Genomic DNA, 19,820 nt, shown 5'->3' with positions numbered 1-19,820 from the left:
CCATTTCCCCCCCACCCCGGCCCCGGCAAAGGAGCAGCTTCCTGAGCAGGACCTGAGCCACGCAAACATCCGCTTAGGAAAACCTTTATTAGTGCTAGGAACCGTCTAAAATCCAGTCATTGAAACAAGCGGGGTGGGACGTGACCATTACGAACGGCGCACACACACCAGTTTGCCCTTAGGAGAAGGTTAACAGAAAAAAAAACTAAACCCTAAACCTGAAAGGGACCTCTCTTCCCCGCCAGCCTGGGACGGGATGGGGATGAGGAGCTGGGGGAGAAGGTGCCGGTGCCCGGTGTTGCTCCTGGGGATCACCCGTGGACCGGGAGAGGCGTCAGGACCCCCCGCCTGCCTTGGGTAGCACCTCTCACCGCACCGCCAGCAGCAGGGGTTACTGGAGAGAGGGACGGGGTTATTTGTGGCCTGGGAAGGAGGGAGGAAAGTGCGCGATTTCCCTGTTCAGCTTCAGTTCTCTCCCTCGAGGGGAGAGGTCTGAAAGAAAACGCTGAAAGCTCAGTAAAACATGACACTTAAAACACCCACAGCGTCAACTCGGGAGCGCCCGGCACCCGGACACTCGCCTATGCCTAAAACAGAGGGTGGGGACAAAGACAAGATGCTCAACGTGGCCCCAGAAAGCACCAAGGAGCCACTTCGCTGCTTACGGACCCGTCCACATTGTCAGCGCAAGAGGGGACTGGTGAGGGAGGGTGTCACCAGCCTTCCCGTGTCACCAGGGGGGTCTGGGGGAGGGAGGTGACAGCAATGACTTTGTCTGCACTTGGGGCGAGCTTTCTTCCAACGCTCGCATCAGCCGTGGCGGGGAAGGAAGCCAGAGCCGCTGGGGTGACGCGGCCCAGACGAGAGGAGAAGGAAAGGGAAGAGCCCAGGCGGGGAGGGAGCTGGGGGGGAGCCCCTGGGGAGGGACGGCAGCTCCCACACGCGGCCCTGGCCGGGACGGTGGATGCGAGCGCAGGCCCTCGGCCTCTCACCGGCACCCTCCGTGTGCCCAGACCGCCAAAGAGCTGCGGGGACCAATTCCACAGCCCTCAAATGGTGTCACACGGTGACCCAAGGCTGGAGGTGGGACACAAGAAAAGGAGATCTGCCCTCAGTTGCCCCGTTGCCACAAATCCCTCACGCCGGCGGGAGCTCACAGCTCCCCTCCGAGGCCCTCGGCTCCCCTCCGCTACCAGGGAAGCAGCCAACCTTGCGCCTGCCCTGCACACTGGCTGCTTTAAAACCTTTCCCAGGCCACGCGCGATTCCTACGTGAGCCAAACCAGAAATCAGCCTTTGCCCCTGGGGTCAGCGCTCTCTCCTGCAGCTCCGACCCACAGCCCTGAACCCCTGGGCAGAGCTGCCCTCCTGGGCACAGCCGTGCCAAGGAGGAACAGCCCTGCAGAGAGCAGAGGGAAGCACACCATGCCATGCGGGCACCAGTTTTAGGGTTCTTGGGGACAGGGTGACAGCTGGGGGGGGGCAGGTGGCACAGCCCGGCTGCTCCCAAGGCTGGGCACAGGCCTGGCTGATGTCCCCCAGCTCGGCGCCGCACCCAGAGCCCGGCCGCTCATGGCCTGGCACAAAGCCCACTTGATATTTTTATCCCCGGCATCCGTGTTGTTTGAAGCTATACGCTTTTTTTTTTTCTTTTTTTTTTTTTTTTCCACAGCCCTCCCCTGTCCCACCCTGGCTTAGAGGTGACAGCAATAGCAACACACCCCTCTGCTGTCACGACTTCAGCCCAAAAGGCATCAGCTGCCCTAACACGGCCCCCGGCGTGGGGTCCCGGCAGCTCCGATACAGCCTGGGGGACGGTACGACCTCCCGAGGACGCCTGGCAGCGTGGGGGGGCCAGGCCACGCTCCCCAGACCCCCTGTTCTGGGAATATCTGTACCGGCCATCTCTGCCCCCCTTCCAGGGCTGCTGCCCTGGCAGGAATGTCTGAGGGGCTCAGGGCAGGACGTTCCAGTAAATCCAATAGTTTTTAAGCTCTGGGATCTCCCCATCTTTATTCCACAGCCGCCAGCTGCCCAAAGAGAGGGAGAGCCAAAGGGAGGGAGAGCACGACTCCCAGCGCAGCTTCTCAGGCCGCTTGTTTCATGCTCTGAACAGTTAAGCCTGCCCCGGGGCACAAAACAAGCCAAGCCCGGTGGGAAGTCTCATTTCTTAAAAAGAAGGGATTTTAAAACGATGATTCAAGTTTGGTAACTCCTCTCGCCCCCCTCCCCAGCTATAAATGAGGCTGAAACTCACCCTCGTGCAGAAATCAGGTTCAAAGTTCAGCCAATTTGTGTGGGCTACCGACCGCCCCATCCCCTTGGCGGGGGGTGACAAAGGCAATGCAACTCCCTTTTGCAGAGCTGTCACCGCAGAGCCCTGGACCAGGGCTGAACCCGGCTCCTGAAGCCCAGGGTGAGCTCGGAGCAGGATCCTGGAGGAACAGCTCCAGGCAGGGGCTGGCCCAGGATGCGTTTGGTGACAGAAGTACCGGGTATTGCTCGGCCTGAGAGGACTGGTGCGTAGACAAAGGAGCTGGCTTGACTCAAACGGGCTGGAGCAGTTTCTCAGCAGGCCAAAGGCAGCGAGTTGCTCTCTACCTTCAGTCCTTTGCTGGCCAGGAAGGCGTCCTGCTTGGGCTCGCGGCCCAAGAACTTCCTCAACATGTCGCAGGCATCCAGAGAACCTCCAGGATGCAGGATGCAATTCCTGTAATCCATGCCCACCTGCGAGGAGAGAGGGACGGGGGTACACACCTGCCCTCCCGCTGACATCTCCTGCTGCCTCCGGCAGGGGAGGCAGCTCCTGCCGCACGCCGAGAGCCCGGTGGCACAGGACGTCCTCCCTACCTTACAGTTCATGATCCCCTCCTGCTTGAAGCGCGTGTGGAACATATCCATGGAGTACACTTCGCTCCAGAGGTAGCCGTAGTACTGGGCATCGTAGCCTCCAGCCAAGTGGCCAAACGTAGCGGGCATGTTTGTACCTTTGCGGCAAAGGAAGGGAAGGGGCGTTAACGGGAAAGGCAGCTGGAACTACGCAAAGCACAGAAAAACCCCTCTGAGCTGTAAATATGTCAGAGCAGGCCCTGGGTCAGCTTGTTCGCAAACCCAGGGGAAATAGGGAAGAACTTTCCAGTTATTTTTGTATGGTTTCAGCCCTGCTTTTCCTGGAGCCAGCAAAAACTGTCCCCATTGAGCCAGCCTGAAGCCCCAGCCTTGAAAAGAACCTGCTGAGCCAAGCTTGCAGGCCAGGCCCAGAGAGACAGCGAGAGCGGGACCCCGAGCCCCTGGGTACCTGGGGTGGCAGGGACGCCCAGCACCTCTTCACACAGCCGGGCAAACACCTCCACGGGGTCGGCCTTCATCTGGGTGTGCAGCGCCTGGTCCACCTTGGCCAGGACGATCTGACGCAGGTTGAAGAGCCCTGTTCCCAGAAGGAAGAGGCAAACTGAGTTCCTGCCTGCAGGCAGGAGCGTCTCCGAGGCTGGGGGCTCCCACAGTTCTCCCCACACCCAGCTTCTGACCTGCTTCCCCAAACAGACCCGTTCAGCAGCACCCACTCAGGCCTAAGCCGCGTTCCCTGCCTGCAGATAATCTCTGCCTTCCCCAGCACCCCTTCTCACGGTGACACCACCCAGCCCGCCGCACCGCCTGTCACACCACCCTTGCTCGTCATTAAGGGTCCCCTTCCCCACGCACAGGGGACACCACGGCGAGGCTCTGCCCTTGCTGGGGACGGCACAGACCCCCCGTTCCCCTCCAGCCCTTCTTCGCCGGCTCCCACTTCCCTCTGCAGAGACCCACCTGTGTTTGCCTGTCGGGATTTAATGAGCTTCTCCAACAGCTCATCAGGGATGGGGCTTCCAGTTTTGTAGTGCCTGGACATGCGCAGCAGCGGCTCCTTCTCCCACACCCAGTTCTCCAGCATCTGCGACGGTGCCTCGACAAAGTCCCTCTCCACATGCGTCCCACTGAACATGGCGAACTCCGCCTAGGAGACACGGCAAGCTCAGAGTGGGGCATCATTTAACCCCACAGAGGGGCACAACGGGGAAAAGGTAACAAACCAACCCTCTGCCAGCCCAGCCAGGCCTCACCTGAGAGCACAACTGGTGCATAACATGCCCAAATTCGTGGAAGTAGGTTTCCACCTCATCGTGCTGCAGCAAGGAAGGTGCATCCGGTGTGGGCTTGGTGAAATTGGCCACCATGGCAGCCACCGAGATCTGCCGGCTGGAGTCTGGCAAGAGGCAGCCTGGCTGCAGGCCGAAGCAGGCTGCGTGCCCGTATTTCCCTTCCCTAGGTCAAGAAAAGGAGACTGTTACACAGATCCTTCCCCACCGCCAGCCAGGAGCCACCACGCAGGGCACCGTGGTCCTGCTCAGAGCAGAGGCTCCTGGGGACACTGTGATTCACACCAGCCCCATGCTCCTGGGACAGCCCTGCCTGAGTACACGCCGCTCCCTCCACACAGACACACGTCTGGGAGCGGGACAGCCTCTCCCCTTCCCCAAAACGCGCGGCAGGCACCGCTCCCACTGCCCCAGCCCTCCTGCCTCGCTTCACCCTGCCCAAGGCCTCACCGTGGGTACAGGTCCAGGTAGAATTTCCCGATGGTCTCCCCGGAGGAGGTGTCCTTCACCGTGTAGAGCTGGACATCCTCGTGCCAGACCTGAGCCTTCTCTTCCAGATGGAAGGTGAGTCCCAGCAGCTCCTGGTAAATGGCCAGCAGGCCTGTGGTGACCACCTGCATGGGGAAGTACTCCTTCAGCAGATTCTGGTCCACGCTGTACTTGGTCTCCTCCACCTGGTTCATGTAATAGCGCATGTCCCAGGCATTGATACGGTTATCAAACTCCAGGCCACGCTTCTCGCACTCCTTCTTTTTCAGGTCCAGGATCACAGCCCGTTCCTTCTCCCCAAGAGGTTTCAGCTTCTGGGCCAGCTCATCTAGGAAAACCAAGGCAGGCAGGGTTAGTGTCTGGGGCTGAGAGCAGCACACCCAGCCCAGCGTGTCCCTGCTGTTCCCCTCCATAGCCACGTGCTGTACCCAGGAACGTAGCCACTGTCGTGCTGCTTTTAGCCATGTTCATCTCCAGCACAAAGTCCGCGTGCGTGTTGAAGCCCAGCAGACTGGCTTTCTGAGCCCGCAAGTCCACCAGCTCCTTGAGGATCAAGCAATTCTCCTGCAAGATAGAGTCAGACAAAGAGTGAAGTGGGTTCCTGGACCTGGCCTGGCATCCCGTCTGGCCCTGCTGCCAAGCAGCAAGGCCCACCTACCTCTTTGCACCTGGAGTTGAACATTTCCTCCACCTTCCTCCTCGTCTCAGGCACATAGCACTTCTTCAGGAGAGGGAAATAGTGCGGGTATTTCAAGGTGACTTTCAGCTTGCCATCCTCTGTCTTCTCCAGGGAGTTCAGGAAATCCTCAGGGAGCCCCCCTGAGAAAAGAGCAGACAGGAGTGATGGAGAGCCCAGGCGTCTCCAGAAACACCAGCCGTGGGACTGAGCACAGGAACAGCCTCTTGCTCCTTAGCCAGAGGAATACAGGCACTCGGCCACAGCAGCAGAGAAATAAGCCCGAGCGCTCCATACCTAGTTCCTCCTTCGAGAAGGGCAAGTAGGTGGTGTCTTCGTTGAGATTCTTGTTGAAGTCTATGCAAAGGACACTCAGCTTTTTCTTAATAGCTTTGATTTTCTTTAAAATACAGAAGAACAGAGAAAAGTCAGTCCAAAGGGGGAAGTCAAACAGCACCGTTCACCATCTCCAGCCAGCAGCCTGCCTGCCGAGCTGCCCAGCAGTCTGCACTTGGCTTTTATTCAAACACAACGCAGCAGAATTAATTGCATGCAAGCGCTGAGCTCTCAGCCTAGAACAGGCTCCCTTTGATCACACCTGGTAGGAAAGCAGCCACCTCAGCAAGGTCCCAACTGCCTCCTGCCAGCTCAGGAGCTGCAGGTGTTTAAGCAACAACCTCCCCTACCCTTATTTCATTTCACCTTCTCTTCTATTTTTAACCCAGCTTCCAGCTCCTTCCCTGAGCCACTCTAACGGGGAGGAAAAAGAGGGGCACGAAGACATCACCCAACACGCCCGAGGCCACGCAAATCAGGGGCAAAATTCAAGAGTCTGAGCCTCAGTCCTCTGCTCTAACCCTACGCTGTCCCGTTAGCCCTGCGCACCTCCTTTACGTGTGCTTACTTTAAGCTGTGTGATCTCACCTCCTGCGTTTCCTCAGGGAGATGGAGACCGTTTCTTTTACCCAATTTGATCAGCCTCTCTAGATATCTCTTTGCTTCAGGCTTCAGTGAAGCGCTCTCTGCTTTCTCCTGTAAAACAAAACCCATGAGCGCAGGGAACCGCAGGATCAGGTGCTGCAGAAAGTTGGTTCCTAGGAGGAGTTATGGGTTATTGTAACACCAGTGACCCAGAAGCAGATGGAAACATCCCACAAGGCTTCGGTTTGGTGCATTACTTCTTGCCAGATTGCTTTAAACATGTCACCTTTATGCCGTAGTACAGCACTTTTTAGAGCATTACCCAGCCCCTTCCCCACGTGAGGCAGGCTGGGTTTACTAATGTCATCTTACCAAAGGGATAATTGAGGCCCTGAGGGGGCACAGAGCCCTCAAACCCCAAATCCCCAACTCTCACTAACAGCTGGACCATTCTGCCATGATCACACAGCGATTCAGTTCCTGACCTGACTCAGTATCATTCACTTCTAAGTTCTGGGACAAGGGAAAAGGGTTTGTTGTAATTCCAGGAGGTTTCACTGCCCCGCTTGGGTGCATTGCTGACAACACATCCTCCCAAGCACACACCTGGAGCCAGACGATCCTCTGGTACACGTCCTGCCTCATGCTCATCTCCACGTCGAACTCCGAGAGCTTCTTGTCAGCCTCGGTGCTCGCTGCACGGATGTCTTTGCAAGGAGAGACGTGCTGGGGGAAGTCCAGCATGTTCCGATGGACTGGAAAGACAGAAGAGGGATGACGGCGAAGGCAATGGCTTCATGTCCCAGAACTGCTCGTGAGTGGGAGTGCACACAGAGAGCCTGTGTTAATTGGGAGCCAGTTTGACGGCCCCAGAGCCTGACCTGCCCGCCCACACAAAGGAAGAGCAAGGCAAGCTGCTGCCGTCAGACAAACCCAGAGCTGTCCTCTCGGAGCAGGGCCCGTTCACCCCTTCCTTGCTGCCGAGCACATCTGTTCATTGATTTCCCACTACAAGCCATCTTTCTCACAAAGCTCGCACAAACTTCATGCCTGTGAGATCTCAAGGCCTTCGCCCCAGCTGTAGCCGGTATCAACAGTTTCACGAATCACAGGACTTCTATGCTGGCAGACACAAGGGGAGCATCGCTGCGTGACTCCTTTCCTTAGAGGACCAGGCTAGAAGTGACATGCCTTTACTGCAGATGCTCCTCAAAAGCCAACACCTCCCAGCTGTGCTCTGTCCTGACGCATTTCCATTTTAGAAGTGAAACAGGGAGAACATTCCCTGCCACCATCTCTGCAAAACCTCAAATAATACAACTCCAGCAGGAAAGCACTGCCCTCCGGGTACGAGAACTCTCCACCCAGCAGAAGGTGAGCGGGCAGCTACCCTCTGGGGCCCAGGGAAAGTGCTGACAGTTCTGCTGAAGTTAACATTACCCCTGCTTAATAAGGGCTTTTCCTCTTATTTTAGGAAAAAGAAACCAGACAGAAGAAAGAAGAGGTTTGCAGGCTGGCTTCTGCTTCATACAGACCTGACACCTCGCCATACGGGCAGTCAGGACAGCTAACAGCTGCCGTGAGGCAGGAGGGGGGCTGCGTGACTTTGGCTCTCTACTGCTGTAAATAATTAGCCGGAGATACATTGACGCCTGCATCGTTTGCCAGCACAATGCCATCATATCATGTTACTTTACACATTAATCCCTAAAACAACAGTAGTGTTTAAACAAGACACACGGACAGACATTTATCCGCTGCCTTAGGGAAGTCAGAAAAGAGTTGAAGGTTTCTTAGATCGTTTGAACTATTTCTGCTGATGCACCATTTGTACCCACTAATGCACCTTGACACATAAAAGCTACAGACAACCTTGAAAACCTGGCTACTGCTCCCACAGACCATCCCGCTGCCAAAGCGGCGGCGCCACCAAAGCGCCGTCCTTGGTTTAGACTTGCTCTTCCGTTCCAAATCTACTCTATTCTTTGCACTTATATCTAGCTGTATAAACATTAAGTGGAAAAAGACCCACTGTGCTGCTGAGGGAGCCAAGGGAAGAAAAAAAAGGAGATGACAGTACAGAGCAAAAAAAACCACCAACAAAATCTTAATAACAACACATTGATTTCCAGAAAGCCTGCGCTCATATATTCCACTCATATTACGTACCTGTATATTCCACTTCCACATCTGCCAGTGCCTTGAGAGTGTTTTCATAGGACACCTCGCCCTGCTCCTGGGAGCCCACCCGGTCGTACACGAGCTTGGTTCTCTCCGTGAGCTCTGCAGCCATGTTTTCTATCTGTTCGGCTGTCAGGTCCCATCTCAGCTGATTTGCCAACAGCCTGGGGGTCTGGCTATCCACAACGTTACCTGGGGAGGAAACACGCTGTGAGATACGGTCCCACGCAGGCTGGAAAAAAAATCCAGATCGTAGTTAAAAACTCGATAAAAGCACTTAATGGAGAGGCCCAGCAAACAAACCCTGCTGAGGAGCAACCGGGATCCGGAGGAAGCGGGGCGCTGTCGGCGATCAGCAGCCGGATGATTTTCCGGGCACTGTTTACCCATAAGAAACCCTTCAGGGAAACCCGACTCCCTCCCTGTCTCTCCCCGCCATTCTTCTGCCCAATGACGGAGGGGGGGCGGGGGGTTGTCCCCTGCCCGGGACGGGAGCTGTGGGGCAGAGAGGTGACGGGGTGGGGGCAGAGAGGTGACACGGGGGGCGGCAGAAGGCCACGGCCCCCCCTGCACAGCCTTTATGGGCCTGCCCCCGGCTCCCTCCTCCTGCCCCCTCACATCTCCCCCCTGCCACGCCACCCCCTCGCCCTCAACTCCCCCCTCCACGTGCTCCCCCTCGCTGCCCACCCCCACCCCCTCCGCCCGGTACCTGTCGGGGGGGCCATGCCGGGGGTGCCGGGGGCGGCGGGAGGCCCCGCTCTGCTGACGAGGCCGGGAGGAGACCGCGCCGGCCCCACGCACGGAGCATGTGCCCCAACCACAGAGCAGGGCAGAGAGAGCGGCCGCGCCGAGGGATTCTGGGAGCATGGAGGACTGGGGCCGCTCTCCCCTTTCCCTTCGTTCCATCCGGGCAGGGAGCAGCGGCCCGTCCGCCCGCACACGCGGAGCCCCATCCCTGCCCCGGCCCTCGGCCTCGGGGGCAGCGGGCCAGCGCCCCGGGACCGGGACGGGGAGCGGAGCCCCGCCGGGAGCAGCACGCAAGCCCGCCCGTTCCCATGGCAACGCCCCCTCTCGATGGTAGAAATCAGGGCGGGGCGACAGCGGCGCTTCCGGCCTCCAGCCCCGCCCCCGAGGGGCGGGAACTACGCATGCGCCCTGGTCACCGCACCTCCATATAAGGGCGGGGTGGGCGGTGCTTGGTGGCCGCGCAGGCGCGGGCCGTGCGCAGGCGCGGTGGGCGGGGCCGTGCGCAGGCGCGGTGGGCGGGGCGCATGCGCAGTGCTGAGCCCGCCCCGGCCCAGGCGAGTGTCGGGGCGCCCGGTGAGCGGGGCGGGGCGGCGCGGCCGCGGGGCCGGGAACCGGGCTTGGGGCTGTACTCCCCGCTGGGAGCTGCTCGCCTTGGGGCCTGGTGTGGGTAGCGGCTGGGCCGGGGGTCGCGGCGGGGCCTGGCGCTTCCCTCGCCCAGGGTTCGGTGTGGGCCGGGCCCGCGGCTGTGGTGGGGTGTCCGCCCCGCGCCCCCCCCAAGCTCAGGCCCGTTCCCCTGACGGGAAGGAGAGCGCTGCCGGCGCTCCCGTCTCCTCACGGAGCGGTGAGCCAGTGGGGCGGGGTCCCGCGGCCCTCCGCGCCCCTCGGGCCTCACTCCCGGGGGCACCGGTGGGAGCTGCGGGCGGGGGTCCGGGGGAGGAGAGGTGCCTTCCCCCTCTCTGTCTGCCCCGGGGAGGGGGGGGGGGGTGTCTGTGGACTCTCTGGTCCCGCTTGTCACCAGGGCTGGGAGCCAGGCACAGACCCTTGCCCAAGGCACGCGCTGCGGTGCCTGTCTGCGGCTGGGACTGGGGGAACTGGTGGTGGCTTTTGGTGGGTTGGGGCCAGCCGAGCTCCGTCGGGCTCTCACAGAGTTTGCGTTTAAACGGTTTACTTTATTAAGTTACCCTGGATGATTTTCTGCACTACAAACCTAGTTAAGCATTCCGGAGAGGCAAAGTGCTTCGGCTCAGCAGCGGTGCCATCAAGGAGCCACGTCTGTCATGCTGACAAGACCTGCGTCGGGATCTCCGGGAAGCCCCAGCCTTGGGGTGGGCTTGCGGGGGTGGCTCTGCTTTGGGTCCTCGCTCTCCCTCACCTGGCAGGGCAGGCTGACAAGCAGCACAGAGGACTGGTGGCCCTGAACTCTGGCCCCAGCTCTGCTTCGAGTGGCAAATTGCTTCAGTTTTTGTTTCAGAATCAAATTGCGCTCTGGAAGCAGAAGACTGTGGTTTAGAGGCGAACTCCTCAGTGCTCAGTTTGTCACTCAAAGGTGTTTCAGTAGCTTAAGTGTCTGCAACATTTTTGATGTAATTCCCTTGTCGGGAGCCTTGTGGGGCAGGGCTGTGCTGTGCAGCTCATGCCGGAGAGGGTGAACCGAGGCCCAGAGAATTCATGTAAAGGGGGTTGTGGTTACAGCAGAGTTGAATGAAGGCTCTGGAGGCCTTGGCCAGTCCTGAACAACTCCCTTATCCTCCCCGTTCATACTGGGGGAGAGCAGCAGGAAAGCTCTCTGACTTCTTGTCCATCAAGTGATATAACTTCTCTCTCTACAGATTTTTTTTTTAAAACTTACAAGAAGTTGTAAAAAAACTGCTCACAGCTTCCCAGAATGGCAGACCAGAAGCGCCTTGCCTACTCCATCATCCAGTTTCTACATGACCAGCTGCAGAATGGGGGTCTGTCTCCAGATGCTCAGGAGAGTTTGGAAGGTGGGTGGTTGTATGCGCTTCCCTGTTCACGTGTCTAGGTCTGTCAGCCCCACACTCCGGGAAATTTGGACGCTGTTACTCTCTTTTGCCTCTCACTTGGCTGGGCTCTTTCTAACATCAAACCTTGCTCGAGATTTGAAAAGAATTTGTCGTCTTGAGGATGTATCCAGGGCATTAGGGATGCTGATTGCCTGTGTGATTTCTTGTTATCTCTTTCAAAAGCAGATTAGCTTGAGGAAGGGATATACCTGGGATCAAAAGCCTCTCTGACCCTGGATTTGAGGCTTACAAGTTTTATCTTAAATGAGGTAGAGTCAGGAGGCTCCTAGTATAATGTGAAATGAGGACTTTGTCGTTGTGTCGAAGTGTTTTATGCTTGCAGAGTGCTTTTCCCGCTCTGCTATCAAAATGCTTTTCCCCAGCATGCCCTGGAGTATTTGAATAGGGGTTTTCAGAGGGCTTCACTGGTAAGGAGAGTACACCAATCTTAAAAGATCTACTTAAGGAGCTTACGCATTAGCCTTTGACTTGTACGTTTGTCCCACTGAAAGAGAGCCCAGGCACGTCTGCAGAGTGGTGGGTACATTCCTGGGAGAGGCAGGAACGAGAGAGGATGGGAGGAGGGCGTTGGGTGGAAGGAGGGATTTATTCCTGGTGCTCGTTGATCTGTAAAACACGGCATGGGAGTTTTGTAAAACTGAGCTCTGTTCTGCCGCTGGGGTTCCCCTCTGTCCTGGGAGCAGCTTCTCGACCAGGTGCTGGATGAGGAAGGAGGTGGGGGCAGCCGCAGGACCGGCTCTTTGGTGTCCGTGCACCTCTGCATGGCCACAGCTCTTCACAGAGCAGCCACCCTCTGACAAGTGATGGCTTTCTGAAACATTCAGACTTGTGTTTTGTCACCCACAGCTGTGGGAAGGCTGGTAAAGCCCCAGTTTGATTAACTTCTACCCCCAGCACCTGCTCTGGAGTGACCTGAGGGGATGGTAGTTGTGAATGACTCAATCCAGGAGCTTCCTCTCCAGAGCTAAGGTTTGCCTGGCTCTGAGGTTTTGGAAAAATTTGAGGATATGGCCTAAATATCAAGTCTGGTGTGTGGAATTGTGTGGTTCAGTGTGGGTTTTTTTCCTGGTATGTTAAACAGTAAGAAATTCAGGGGCTGTGGGGGGAGGCTAAGCATTTAGATGGAGTGGGGAATGCTAATTACTTAACTCTTCTTGTCCAGTGGCCATCCAGTGCCTAGAGACAGCATTTGGGGTCTCAATGGAAGACCAAGGCCTAGCTGTGTCCCAGACTCTTCCTGAAATATTTGAAGCTGCCGCAGGAAAGGTGAGCGAGCGCCCTAAAATGTTTGCTGAGTTTCCTTTTAAGTGGCCAAAGCAATGAGCTCTGCTTGATTTCTGTGGCGATGCTGCCCCCTTGAAAGTGTGTGGGAGGGAAACGTTTTGGGCTTGACAAGGCAGCGCTTGGGAAGGGGGAGGTGAAGTACATCTCGGTGGGAGTCCTTATCGCAGCCTTCTCCCTTTCCTTCTAAGGAGCCTGAGCACATCCGAACGAATTCGGAGCCCATCACCCCCTCTGAAGATGACATAGCTGAAGCTGAAAGACTCAAGACTGAAGGTAACCTCCTCTGGAGCTGGTGTATAACGAGGTTTAGATGGTAATGGGGAGGGAGGTTTAATTCACTTGGCACCTGGGGAATGCTTGGAATGGGCCGGGGGGCGGGGGGAGCAAATGGGATCAACCCTTCCATTTCTGCTTGTTTCTCTGCTTGTGCTCCAGAGCGTGTGTAGGTTGGCATAATTTAGCTGCCACAGAGCCTAGCTGGGCAGCTGGGTCAGCACTTTCTTCTGCATCCTAAAAAGCCCGCGCTGTGTAGAACAGGGCATCTTTCCTGTTGAGCTCTCCTCTGCGTGTTGCGTTTTTCTCTGCCGCGCCAGAGAGCGGGGTTGGTGCTGAAGTACAGTGGAGAGCTTTCTCTGAGCTAACAGGCCGCTTGGGACGCGGTGCTGCTTTGGGGAGGCCGCGGGTGTGCCCGAGGTGGGAGGGCAGCTGGGGGTGTTTAGGGCACTTGCAGGATCAGGCAAACTGGACTTGCCAAGACGCAGGTCCCCTGCCTCGCTGCCGAACGTGCCCCACTCGCAAACAGCAAAAGTTGCAAGCAGTTGGTTTCTCTCGTTCTATTTTCTGAAGTAGATCACAGATCCAGGCCTGTTGCTTTTGTTTGTCCTCATTTTTCACTTGTTAATGAGCCTTTCCGCCATCTTTTTAGGAAATGAACAAATGAAGGTGGAGAACTTTGAAGCTGCTGTGTCTTTCTATGGAAAAGCAATTGAATTAAATCCATCCAATGCTGTGTATTTCTGCAACAGGTACTGATTATCTCTTTCTCCACCCTTGTACACTTGTGTTTTTGTTCTTATTACTTGGATCTAAGACTCTTGAAAGGTCAGACTCCCTTTTTTACGATTCTGTAGGCTGCTTGTTCTCTTGCTTGCTCTTTGTGTGGGTTTTTTTTTTTCTTTTAAGCTCAGTGACACGCTTTCCTGTGCCTCCTGCCAGCTCTGTGCCCTGGCATCTCTAGATAGGATGTGGGTGTGGAAACAAACTCTATTAGGCATTTGAGGAGATATAAGGATGCCAAGAAAAACTGTCTGCTTTCATGCAATTAACTCTAAGTGGGCTAGAGAGCCCAGGTTTGAGAGGCTGTCTTGATAATAAAAACAAAGGAGTGAAAGGAGACAAGTTGAAGGCTCGTTATTGAGAACTGATGTGTGTGCAAAATTGGGCATGCAAGCCCATTTCCTATTTTTCAGTTCTAAGCAAAAAATGTTTGAAAGTTGGTGGGAAGAGAATTGTTGACTTCTCTTCAGACTTCGAATCAGAATTTGTTTTTGTTATCTGCTTATTGTGAGTACGTAAGTACAGCTGGCTACATGACCAACGTGTCTGCGCACATGCGAATTACGGTGGTTCTCGGGGCACGGAACTTCAGCTGGCGCTTTTAGTGAAGCTTTGCTTTAGCTGCATGAGGGTCAGTCCCGTGAGGTTTTGGGGAAGTGCCCCTCAATAAGAGTTGTGAGATGGAGAGTTGAATGAGCAGGTTATGGCTTCAAAAACAATGTTCCCTCTTATGTGGAGTGTGTGGGGAAATGGGAGGGAACAGTCATTATGGCTAAGAAATCAAGGCATAAGGGGAGCTGAGAGGTTGTCTGAGCTAGCAAGTGTGATACCTGTGTGCCTCCCCGGAGCCCAGGCTCCTCTTGGAAAGTCAGTAAGGAGGAGTAAGAGCCTGGATTTATTTGCAGTAGGAGCAGAACGTGGGGCTGGGTGTTTGGATAGCAGCCTGCTCACCTAGATATGGCTTGGATTTATGTCAAGCTCACACTTGACTTTGCCTCGTACAACAGGAGACTTACAGAGAGGGAACAGGGGTGACCTTGATGAGAGCATAGTCAAGCTGATAAGCGTTTTCTGCACATCTTTCTCCATTCCCTCCAGAGCTGCTGCATACAGTAAACTAGGAAATTATGCTGGAGCAGTGAGAGACTGTGAAAGAGCTATAGGCATCGATCCAAACTACAGCAAAGCTTATGGCAGAATGGGGTAAGTAAGAGCGGGTTTTTTTCTGCTAGAATTTGAATCTCACGATGCCTAGTGGCGGTGATGCTATCGGTGGTGTTCTGCCCTGGAATGGCATGCAAAAATCCTAGTGTTTCACCCCTGCTGGGGGTGGAGGAAGACTGCAAGTGCTTATGTAACTCTAATTTTTAATTTTATTTCCACTTTTAATAGCTTGGCCCTCTCCAGTTTAAATAAACACACAGAAGCTGTCGTTTACTACAAAAAAGCCCTGGAGCTGGATCCAGACAATGACACGTACAAATCAAACCTTAAAATAGCAGAACAGAAAATGAAGGAGACTCCTAGTCCGGTAAGTTCTGAAACCAATGCTGCCTGTATGTGGGTAAGATTAGAAGGCGGCTTCTTCGCTGTAAGTGCTAACGGGCGCTGTCTGGCAGAGCCTCGGTGGCCTGGCTTGCGTTTAGAATGCAGGTCTCGTATGCAGACAGAGGGGAGATAGTTAATGAGTCCTGCTGCGAACGTTTCCACTAAAATCCGGAGAGGGTAACTTCTCTCCACTGCTTGAGCACAGTCACCTTGGGCTTATTTGAAAGAGCTGGAAAATGAGACTCATTAAAAAGGAGTGTTTTGAAACAGCAATTTTGCCTTAAGCACCTTTCTTAATTAAAATCACTACTCCTAAAATCTAGCTTTTTTTTTTTCTTTCTAGTGACCTGTTAGCAATACCAAAGGGCTTTTTTTTTTTTTTTTTTCCCTTACAAAGACTTTTTTTTCTTAAGAAACCTGGAGGTTTCCTAGTGAGAAAGCTGGTGACTGCACTGCTGACATGCTCCATGTGGGAACATGTTACTTTATCATTTTGAAGGGGATTTTCATTTTCTAAGGACTTCTCCAGTGCAAAGGTGACGGAGTGGATGTGTTTAACTTGGCGGTTGTAATGGGTTACAGCTGTACATCGCTAATGTGGCTCAGCTGGGGAGAGGGGTGATTAATAAGTCCTGTAATTCAGAATCTGCCCTTTGACTCCCTTAGTGAGCCTGATCCCTGGGACTGGCTGCAAGTTACAGAAGGGGTATGGACACAGCCTCTTCCCTCTGTTGTGGTTTAAAGGCTGGATTCTGATAACACTGGGAGTAAAATATTAAAGTTCATTGTAATGTGCATCAGGAAGTGAGAGGATGTGATCATCTGTGCGTGGCTTCTTTATTCTTACAGACCGGGGGTCCAGGAGGATTCGATTTAGCTGGCTTGCTGAACAACCCTGGCTTCATGAGCATGGTAAATGTGGACACAGATCACAGCCAGGCTCTCTCTGCTCTGTGCCTTGGTCTGTTCAGGAGGAAATGTAGCGGTACACGGCATGGGGACCTCCTGGGTCTCTTTAGCAGATTTGTTTTCATTTCTTGGTTTCCGTGTTGCCGTGAGGAAACTGTGCTTGTATTTCATTAAGGTCAAATAAAAAGCCGGTGACATATTCACAGGCTTCTCCTTGCGATAGGCTGGATGGGGAAAGGGTGCCTGTTCTGTATTACCAGCTTTGTCTTGTGTGTTGCACTGTGCTTCTCTTTGCTATTTTTGTCCTATTGATCTGTTTCCAAGTATTTCTGCCTTCACTTTGTTTGTAGTTGAATGGCACAACATCTGCATGTCTACCCAGTCATTTCTGACTAAATAGGGTGTCATTTTTTTTTCTCCTCTCTTTAAATAGGCATCTAACCTAATGAACAATCCGCAAGTACAACAGCTGTAAGTTTGATCCCATCTTGTATTTCCTCTTTGAATCACTCATTTGAGGCTCTGTGTGTGTTTGGCATTTGCAGTAGGTCTGAACTGATGGGAGGGGGAGGGTACTTGGGCCAGAATTATGGAGAGCAGCCTTTAAAGCAGTACAATGGCCTGAGCCAGCGTGTATTTTGAGTGCTTTGGACTGTGCTGTAGAGGGATCTTAGTATAAACGTTTGCAGAAGGGAGGCAGGATAGATCAGGGCACCGGAATTGGGTTTGGGAAGCTTGGGGTCAGTTTGGCTCTGCTGCGCAGTGTTTATGTGACCTGGAGCCAGGATTTCACAGCTTCAGCTCAGTTAAAATGAGAATATTTCCATTCTTTGTGCTACGGGGTTATGAGGCTCAGTTCACAATGTCTGTGAGATGCTTAGATAATAGAAAGTCATAAAACTAATAAGGCACGTACCTCTCCTGACCGTCCTCTCGGAGCACAGGTAGGCGGTGAGCTAGAGACTTTCTGGAGCTCATCCTTTGATTACCAGATGAGATAATTTGGCTCCTTCCACGGCTGTTGCCAGCTGAGGTTCCGCACCAGATGCAGCCCAAGGACTTCAGAGGAAGGGGCGGTGTGCTCTGGGCTGTTCACCGCGAGAGGATCGGTGTTCAGGCTGTCCTGTCAGAAGATCTCTTTTGATGCAGAGCAAGCAAATAGCTTGTATGAGGAAGGGCAGTGTTTCAATTAAATAAACATAACACGAGGGCAGTGTTTTAATTAAGTAAACACAAGACGGGGCTTGCCCACAAAAGGGGGAGTCTCTGGGAATACAGTAACTGACACTATTATCAATATTTCTACATAATGTTACAGTTACTCTTCTGTAGTTAATGAATGAAAAGTTGTTGCAGAAGATTCCTTTGCAGATAACTTCATAATCTCTGTGGGAAGGTGCCGGCCTTACGCTGACGCTCCTCTCCCAGCGTAAACCGAACAATTTCTGTGTGGTTTTTCCTGCTCTGAGCGATGACCGTTGTTTCCGCAGCATGTCCGGGATGATTTCTGGTGGCCACAACGCCATGGGAGCAGCAGGTACCAGCCCCTCCACGAACGATCTCGCCAGCCTCATACAAGCGTGAGTAGAGCTGGGTCTTTCCCGCTGCCTTGGCCAGCAAATGGATTTGGGGTTTTTCTGACCAGAAGTCAAACCTTAATTTAGCAGTTGAGGAAGGTTTAAGTGTTGGGTGACGTCCTGCCTCTACCAGTTTTTAGCTATTTGTTAGAGGGGAGTTTTGACCATCAGCTGTAAAGAATTTCCTAGCAGCAGACCGTGTTAGTGTGTGTGTGTGTGTGAGAACACTGATAAGGTTGTTGCTTGCTCTCCCTCAGGGGCCAGCAGTTCGCTCAGCAGATGCAGCAGCAGAATCCTGAACTAATAGAGCAGCTACGAAGCCAGATTAGGAGTCGAACTCCAAGTGCCAGTAACGAAGATCAGCAGGAATGAGCGTTCCAGGTGAGGCTGTAGCCGGGAGTGCTGCCCTACAGTGGCAGCTGAGTTGGGAATTCATGTATTTGCCTGCAATATCTGTCTTGTGCCTTAATTTAGCAATTTGGTGCGTGTCCCCTCCGTACAGACTGGGTTCTCTGCATCAGTACTGCTAGTGCTGAGCCTCAGATGCAAGGCTGAGCCCTGAGGAATGGTGAATAAGAACTTCCCTCACACGTTGTGTGGCTGACAAACGAGTTCCATTATCTAGCGTTCACGGTGGTTAAAGGGACGCTTTATTTTCTTAAAGACTGAATTTGCAAATGTCTTGTCTTCCTGTCTCTGCAGCGCAGTCCGTGGGAACTATGTTCTTTGCTTTAAAAACTGGAAGCCATGTGCGTGTTGCCATTTCTTGAGTTGGAAGTGTCCAAGAGGGGGGAAAAAAAAATAATGGAAAAAACAAAATACTTTATATGACCTGCATGTCAAAGACAGATTCACGCTTGCTTTCCCTAGTCTTCGTCCCTGCTCCTCCCCCTCAGCCTTTCCATTAGTCTTTTTTTTTTTCTTCTGGAAGATCCAGCAAGCTGAACACAAACCAGCATCGACAGTCTTTCTAAAGAAACTCAGAAAATTAACTACACTGTTACATTTCTATGTTATTTGCTACATGGGAATTTTTTAACCCGTTTTTGAAGAACGATGCACTCTTCACTACAGGACGTCTTCACTTTTCCTGCCCACGTGCCACTTCAAAGAAGTGTTCAAGTCCTACCTAACCCCCCCCTCCTGCCCTGTTTAATCTTCCTGCCAGTAACGAGACGGTAGCGTTTGAACACTGGAGATCACGGGGATCTTCTCGCCTCCAAGAACAGGGTTTCTGTTGATTAGATTCACTGCGTTTCTCATTCAGGTCTGTAGCAACATTACCAGCGTTGTTAATCCACGGGGGTTTGGTGGTCGCCTCTCAAAGGTTAGTGTAAACGTGTTGGAGTTGGGACTGGCCGGGTCGAACATGCCCACGTGCGACTGCTCCTTCGGCGAGTGTTTCCTGGGACGCTTCTTGGGGTCCTTTCCCAGTCCTGACAGAATTTGTCTAGTGTTTAGTAATTATGGCTATGTTGTTGGAATGATCCAATCTGTGAACTAGTCAGGTGGACAGTAAGAAAGATATAATGTTTTTGGTGTTTAAAAGGTTTCTCTCTTTTTTTTTTTTTCTTCTGCTTTTTTAATCTGTCTTTTATGCATGTAAGTAATCAACCTGGTTGCCTGTGCTATGGTAGGAACAGAGGGTGCCTGAGTAGAGAGCAGAAGGAATAAAAATGCCGCTTGGATAGTCGGAAATCAAGTGGCTGCTGGTTCAGGGTGGGGGTTGGCGAGGGGCGATTATTCCTCAGCGCAGAGTGTGTGAGACGAGGCGGGGAAAAAGCTCCTGTAGCCAACTCGAGCGCCCCACAGAGTCACCCCTGTCCTTCCTTGGGCCAGCGGAAAGCTCTGGCCAGTTCCCCTAGAAGTCGCTAGTTTATATCGACCTCAGAATTGTTCTTAAAGTAGTTACTCGATCGTGGTGGGGAAGACGAAAAGCATCTGCTCTGAAGGCGGGTGGGTGTGAGACGGAAAACGCCTGTTCAGGAGACCTGGTGTGAGTGAGCAGGTATAGCTGAAGATTAATATCAAGGAAAAAAAAAATAAATTTGTAAATTGCTCCATAAAGTAATATGTGGTTAATGTAACTTGTGAAGAATAAAATATTTGGACACTTTCTTTGTTATCCCTCTTGCCCGCATGGCTGAAGCGAGACGCGGGGTCAGGGCTCTGCGAGGGGCCACCGCAGCCGGGCTCATCTGCTTTTTCCGGGGTTTTGTTCTTTTTCTGCAGAAATGCTGCGCCTGCGTATT

At 53.6% G+C, this 19,820-nt stretch overlaps 2 protein-coding genes across 5 annotated transcripts; one reads left to right on the top strand and one right to left on the bottom strand.

The window, feature by feature from the left end:
- Positions 1-68: 68 nt before the first annotated feature.
- On the bottom strand, positions 69-9,441 carry THOP1 (thimet oligopeptidase 1). The gene is made up of 13 exons (XM_054182233.1): positions 9,112-9,441; positions 8,391-8,594; positions 6,828-6,976; positions 6,225-6,332; positions 5,598-5,700; positions 5,283-5,443; positions 5,053-5,188; positions 4,586-4,952; positions 4,100-4,301; positions 3,807-3,993; positions 3,298-3,426; positions 2,850-2,986; positions 69-2,726 (listed from the first exon to the last, which is right to left on the bottom strand). Exons 1-13 carry the CDS (start codon positions 9,353-9,355, stop codon positions 2,568-2,570), a joined length of 2,286 nt encoding a protein of 761 aa, XP_054038208.1. The 5' UTR covers positions 9,356-9,441; the 3' UTR covers positions 69-2,567.
- Positions 9,442-9,638: 197 nt separating this feature from the next.
- On the top strand, positions 9,639-19,693 carry SGTA (small glutamine rich tetratricopeptide repeat co-chaperone alpha). 4 transcript variants are annotated; one of them, XM_054181888.1, is made up of 12 exons: positions 9,639-9,722; positions 10,979-11,134; positions 12,357-12,460; positions 12,667-12,751; positions 13,404-13,503; positions 14,633-14,737; positions 14,927-15,065; positions 15,932-15,994; positions 16,425-16,462; positions 17,482-17,571; positions 17,826-17,949; positions 18,271-19,693. In XM_054181888.1, exons 2-11 carry the CDS (start codon positions 11,035-11,037, stop codon positions 17,938-17,940), a joined length of 939 nt encoding a protein of 312 aa, XP_054037863.1. In that variant the 5' UTR covers positions 9,639-9,722; positions 10,979-11,034; the 3' UTR covers positions 17,941-17,949; positions 18,271-19,693. The 4 variants fall into 4 exon arrangements, with proteins under 4 accessions (XP_054037863.1, XP_054037865.1, XP_054037864.1 ...); XM_054181890.1 differs by lacking the exon at positions 9,639-9,722 and having other exon boundaries at positions 10,156-11,134; positions 18,500-19,693; XM_054181889.1 differs by lacking the exon at positions 9,639-9,722 and having other exon boundaries at positions 10,156-11,134; positions 18,043-19,693.
- Positions 19,694-19,820: the final 127 nt, after the last annotated feature.

The sequence above is a fragment of the Rissa tridactyla genome, chromosome 22, assembly GCF_028500815.1.
Source record: "Rissa tridactyla isolate bRisTri1 chromosome 22, bRisTri1.patW.cur.20221130, whole genome shotgun sequence".
In the NCBI taxonomy this organism is placed as follows: Eukaryota; Metazoa; Chordata; class Aves; order Charadriiformes; family Laridae; genus Rissa; species Rissa tridactyla.
This window is presented reverse-complemented; position numbering and strand designations above follow the sequence as displayed.

What these genes read in the sequence shown, in the direction of transcription:
- THOP1 (XM_054182233.1), bottom strand. Translation starts at nt 9,355, where the DNA reads ATGGGGCTCCGCGTGTGCGGGCGGACGGGCCGCTGCTCCCTGCCCGGA. An exon ending in TGTGGAAGTGGAATATACAG is followed by an intron (nt 6,977 to 8,390) that starts GTACGTAATATG and finishes CTGTCTTTCCAG; the next exon opens with TCCATCGGAACATGCTGGAC. An exon ending in TACCTGGACCTGTACCCACG is followed by an intron (nt 4,302 to 4,585) that starts GTGAGGCCTTGG and finishes TTCTTGACCTAG; the next exon opens with GGAAGGGAAATACGGGCACG.
- SGTA (XM_054181888.1), top strand. Translation starts at nt 11,035, where the DNA reads ATGGCAGACCAGAAGCGCCTTGCCTACTCCATCATCCAGTTTCTACAT. An exon ending in TTGAAGCTGCCGCAGGAAAG is followed by an intron (nt 12,461 to 12,666) that starts GTGAGCGAGCGC and finishes TTTCCTTCTAAG; the next exon opens with GAGCCTGAGCACATCCGAAC. An exon ending in TGAAGGAGACTCCTAGTCCG is followed by an intron (nt 15,066 to 15,931) that starts GTAAGTTCTGAA and finishes TTATTCTTACAG; the next exon opens with ACCGGGGGTCCAGGAGGATT.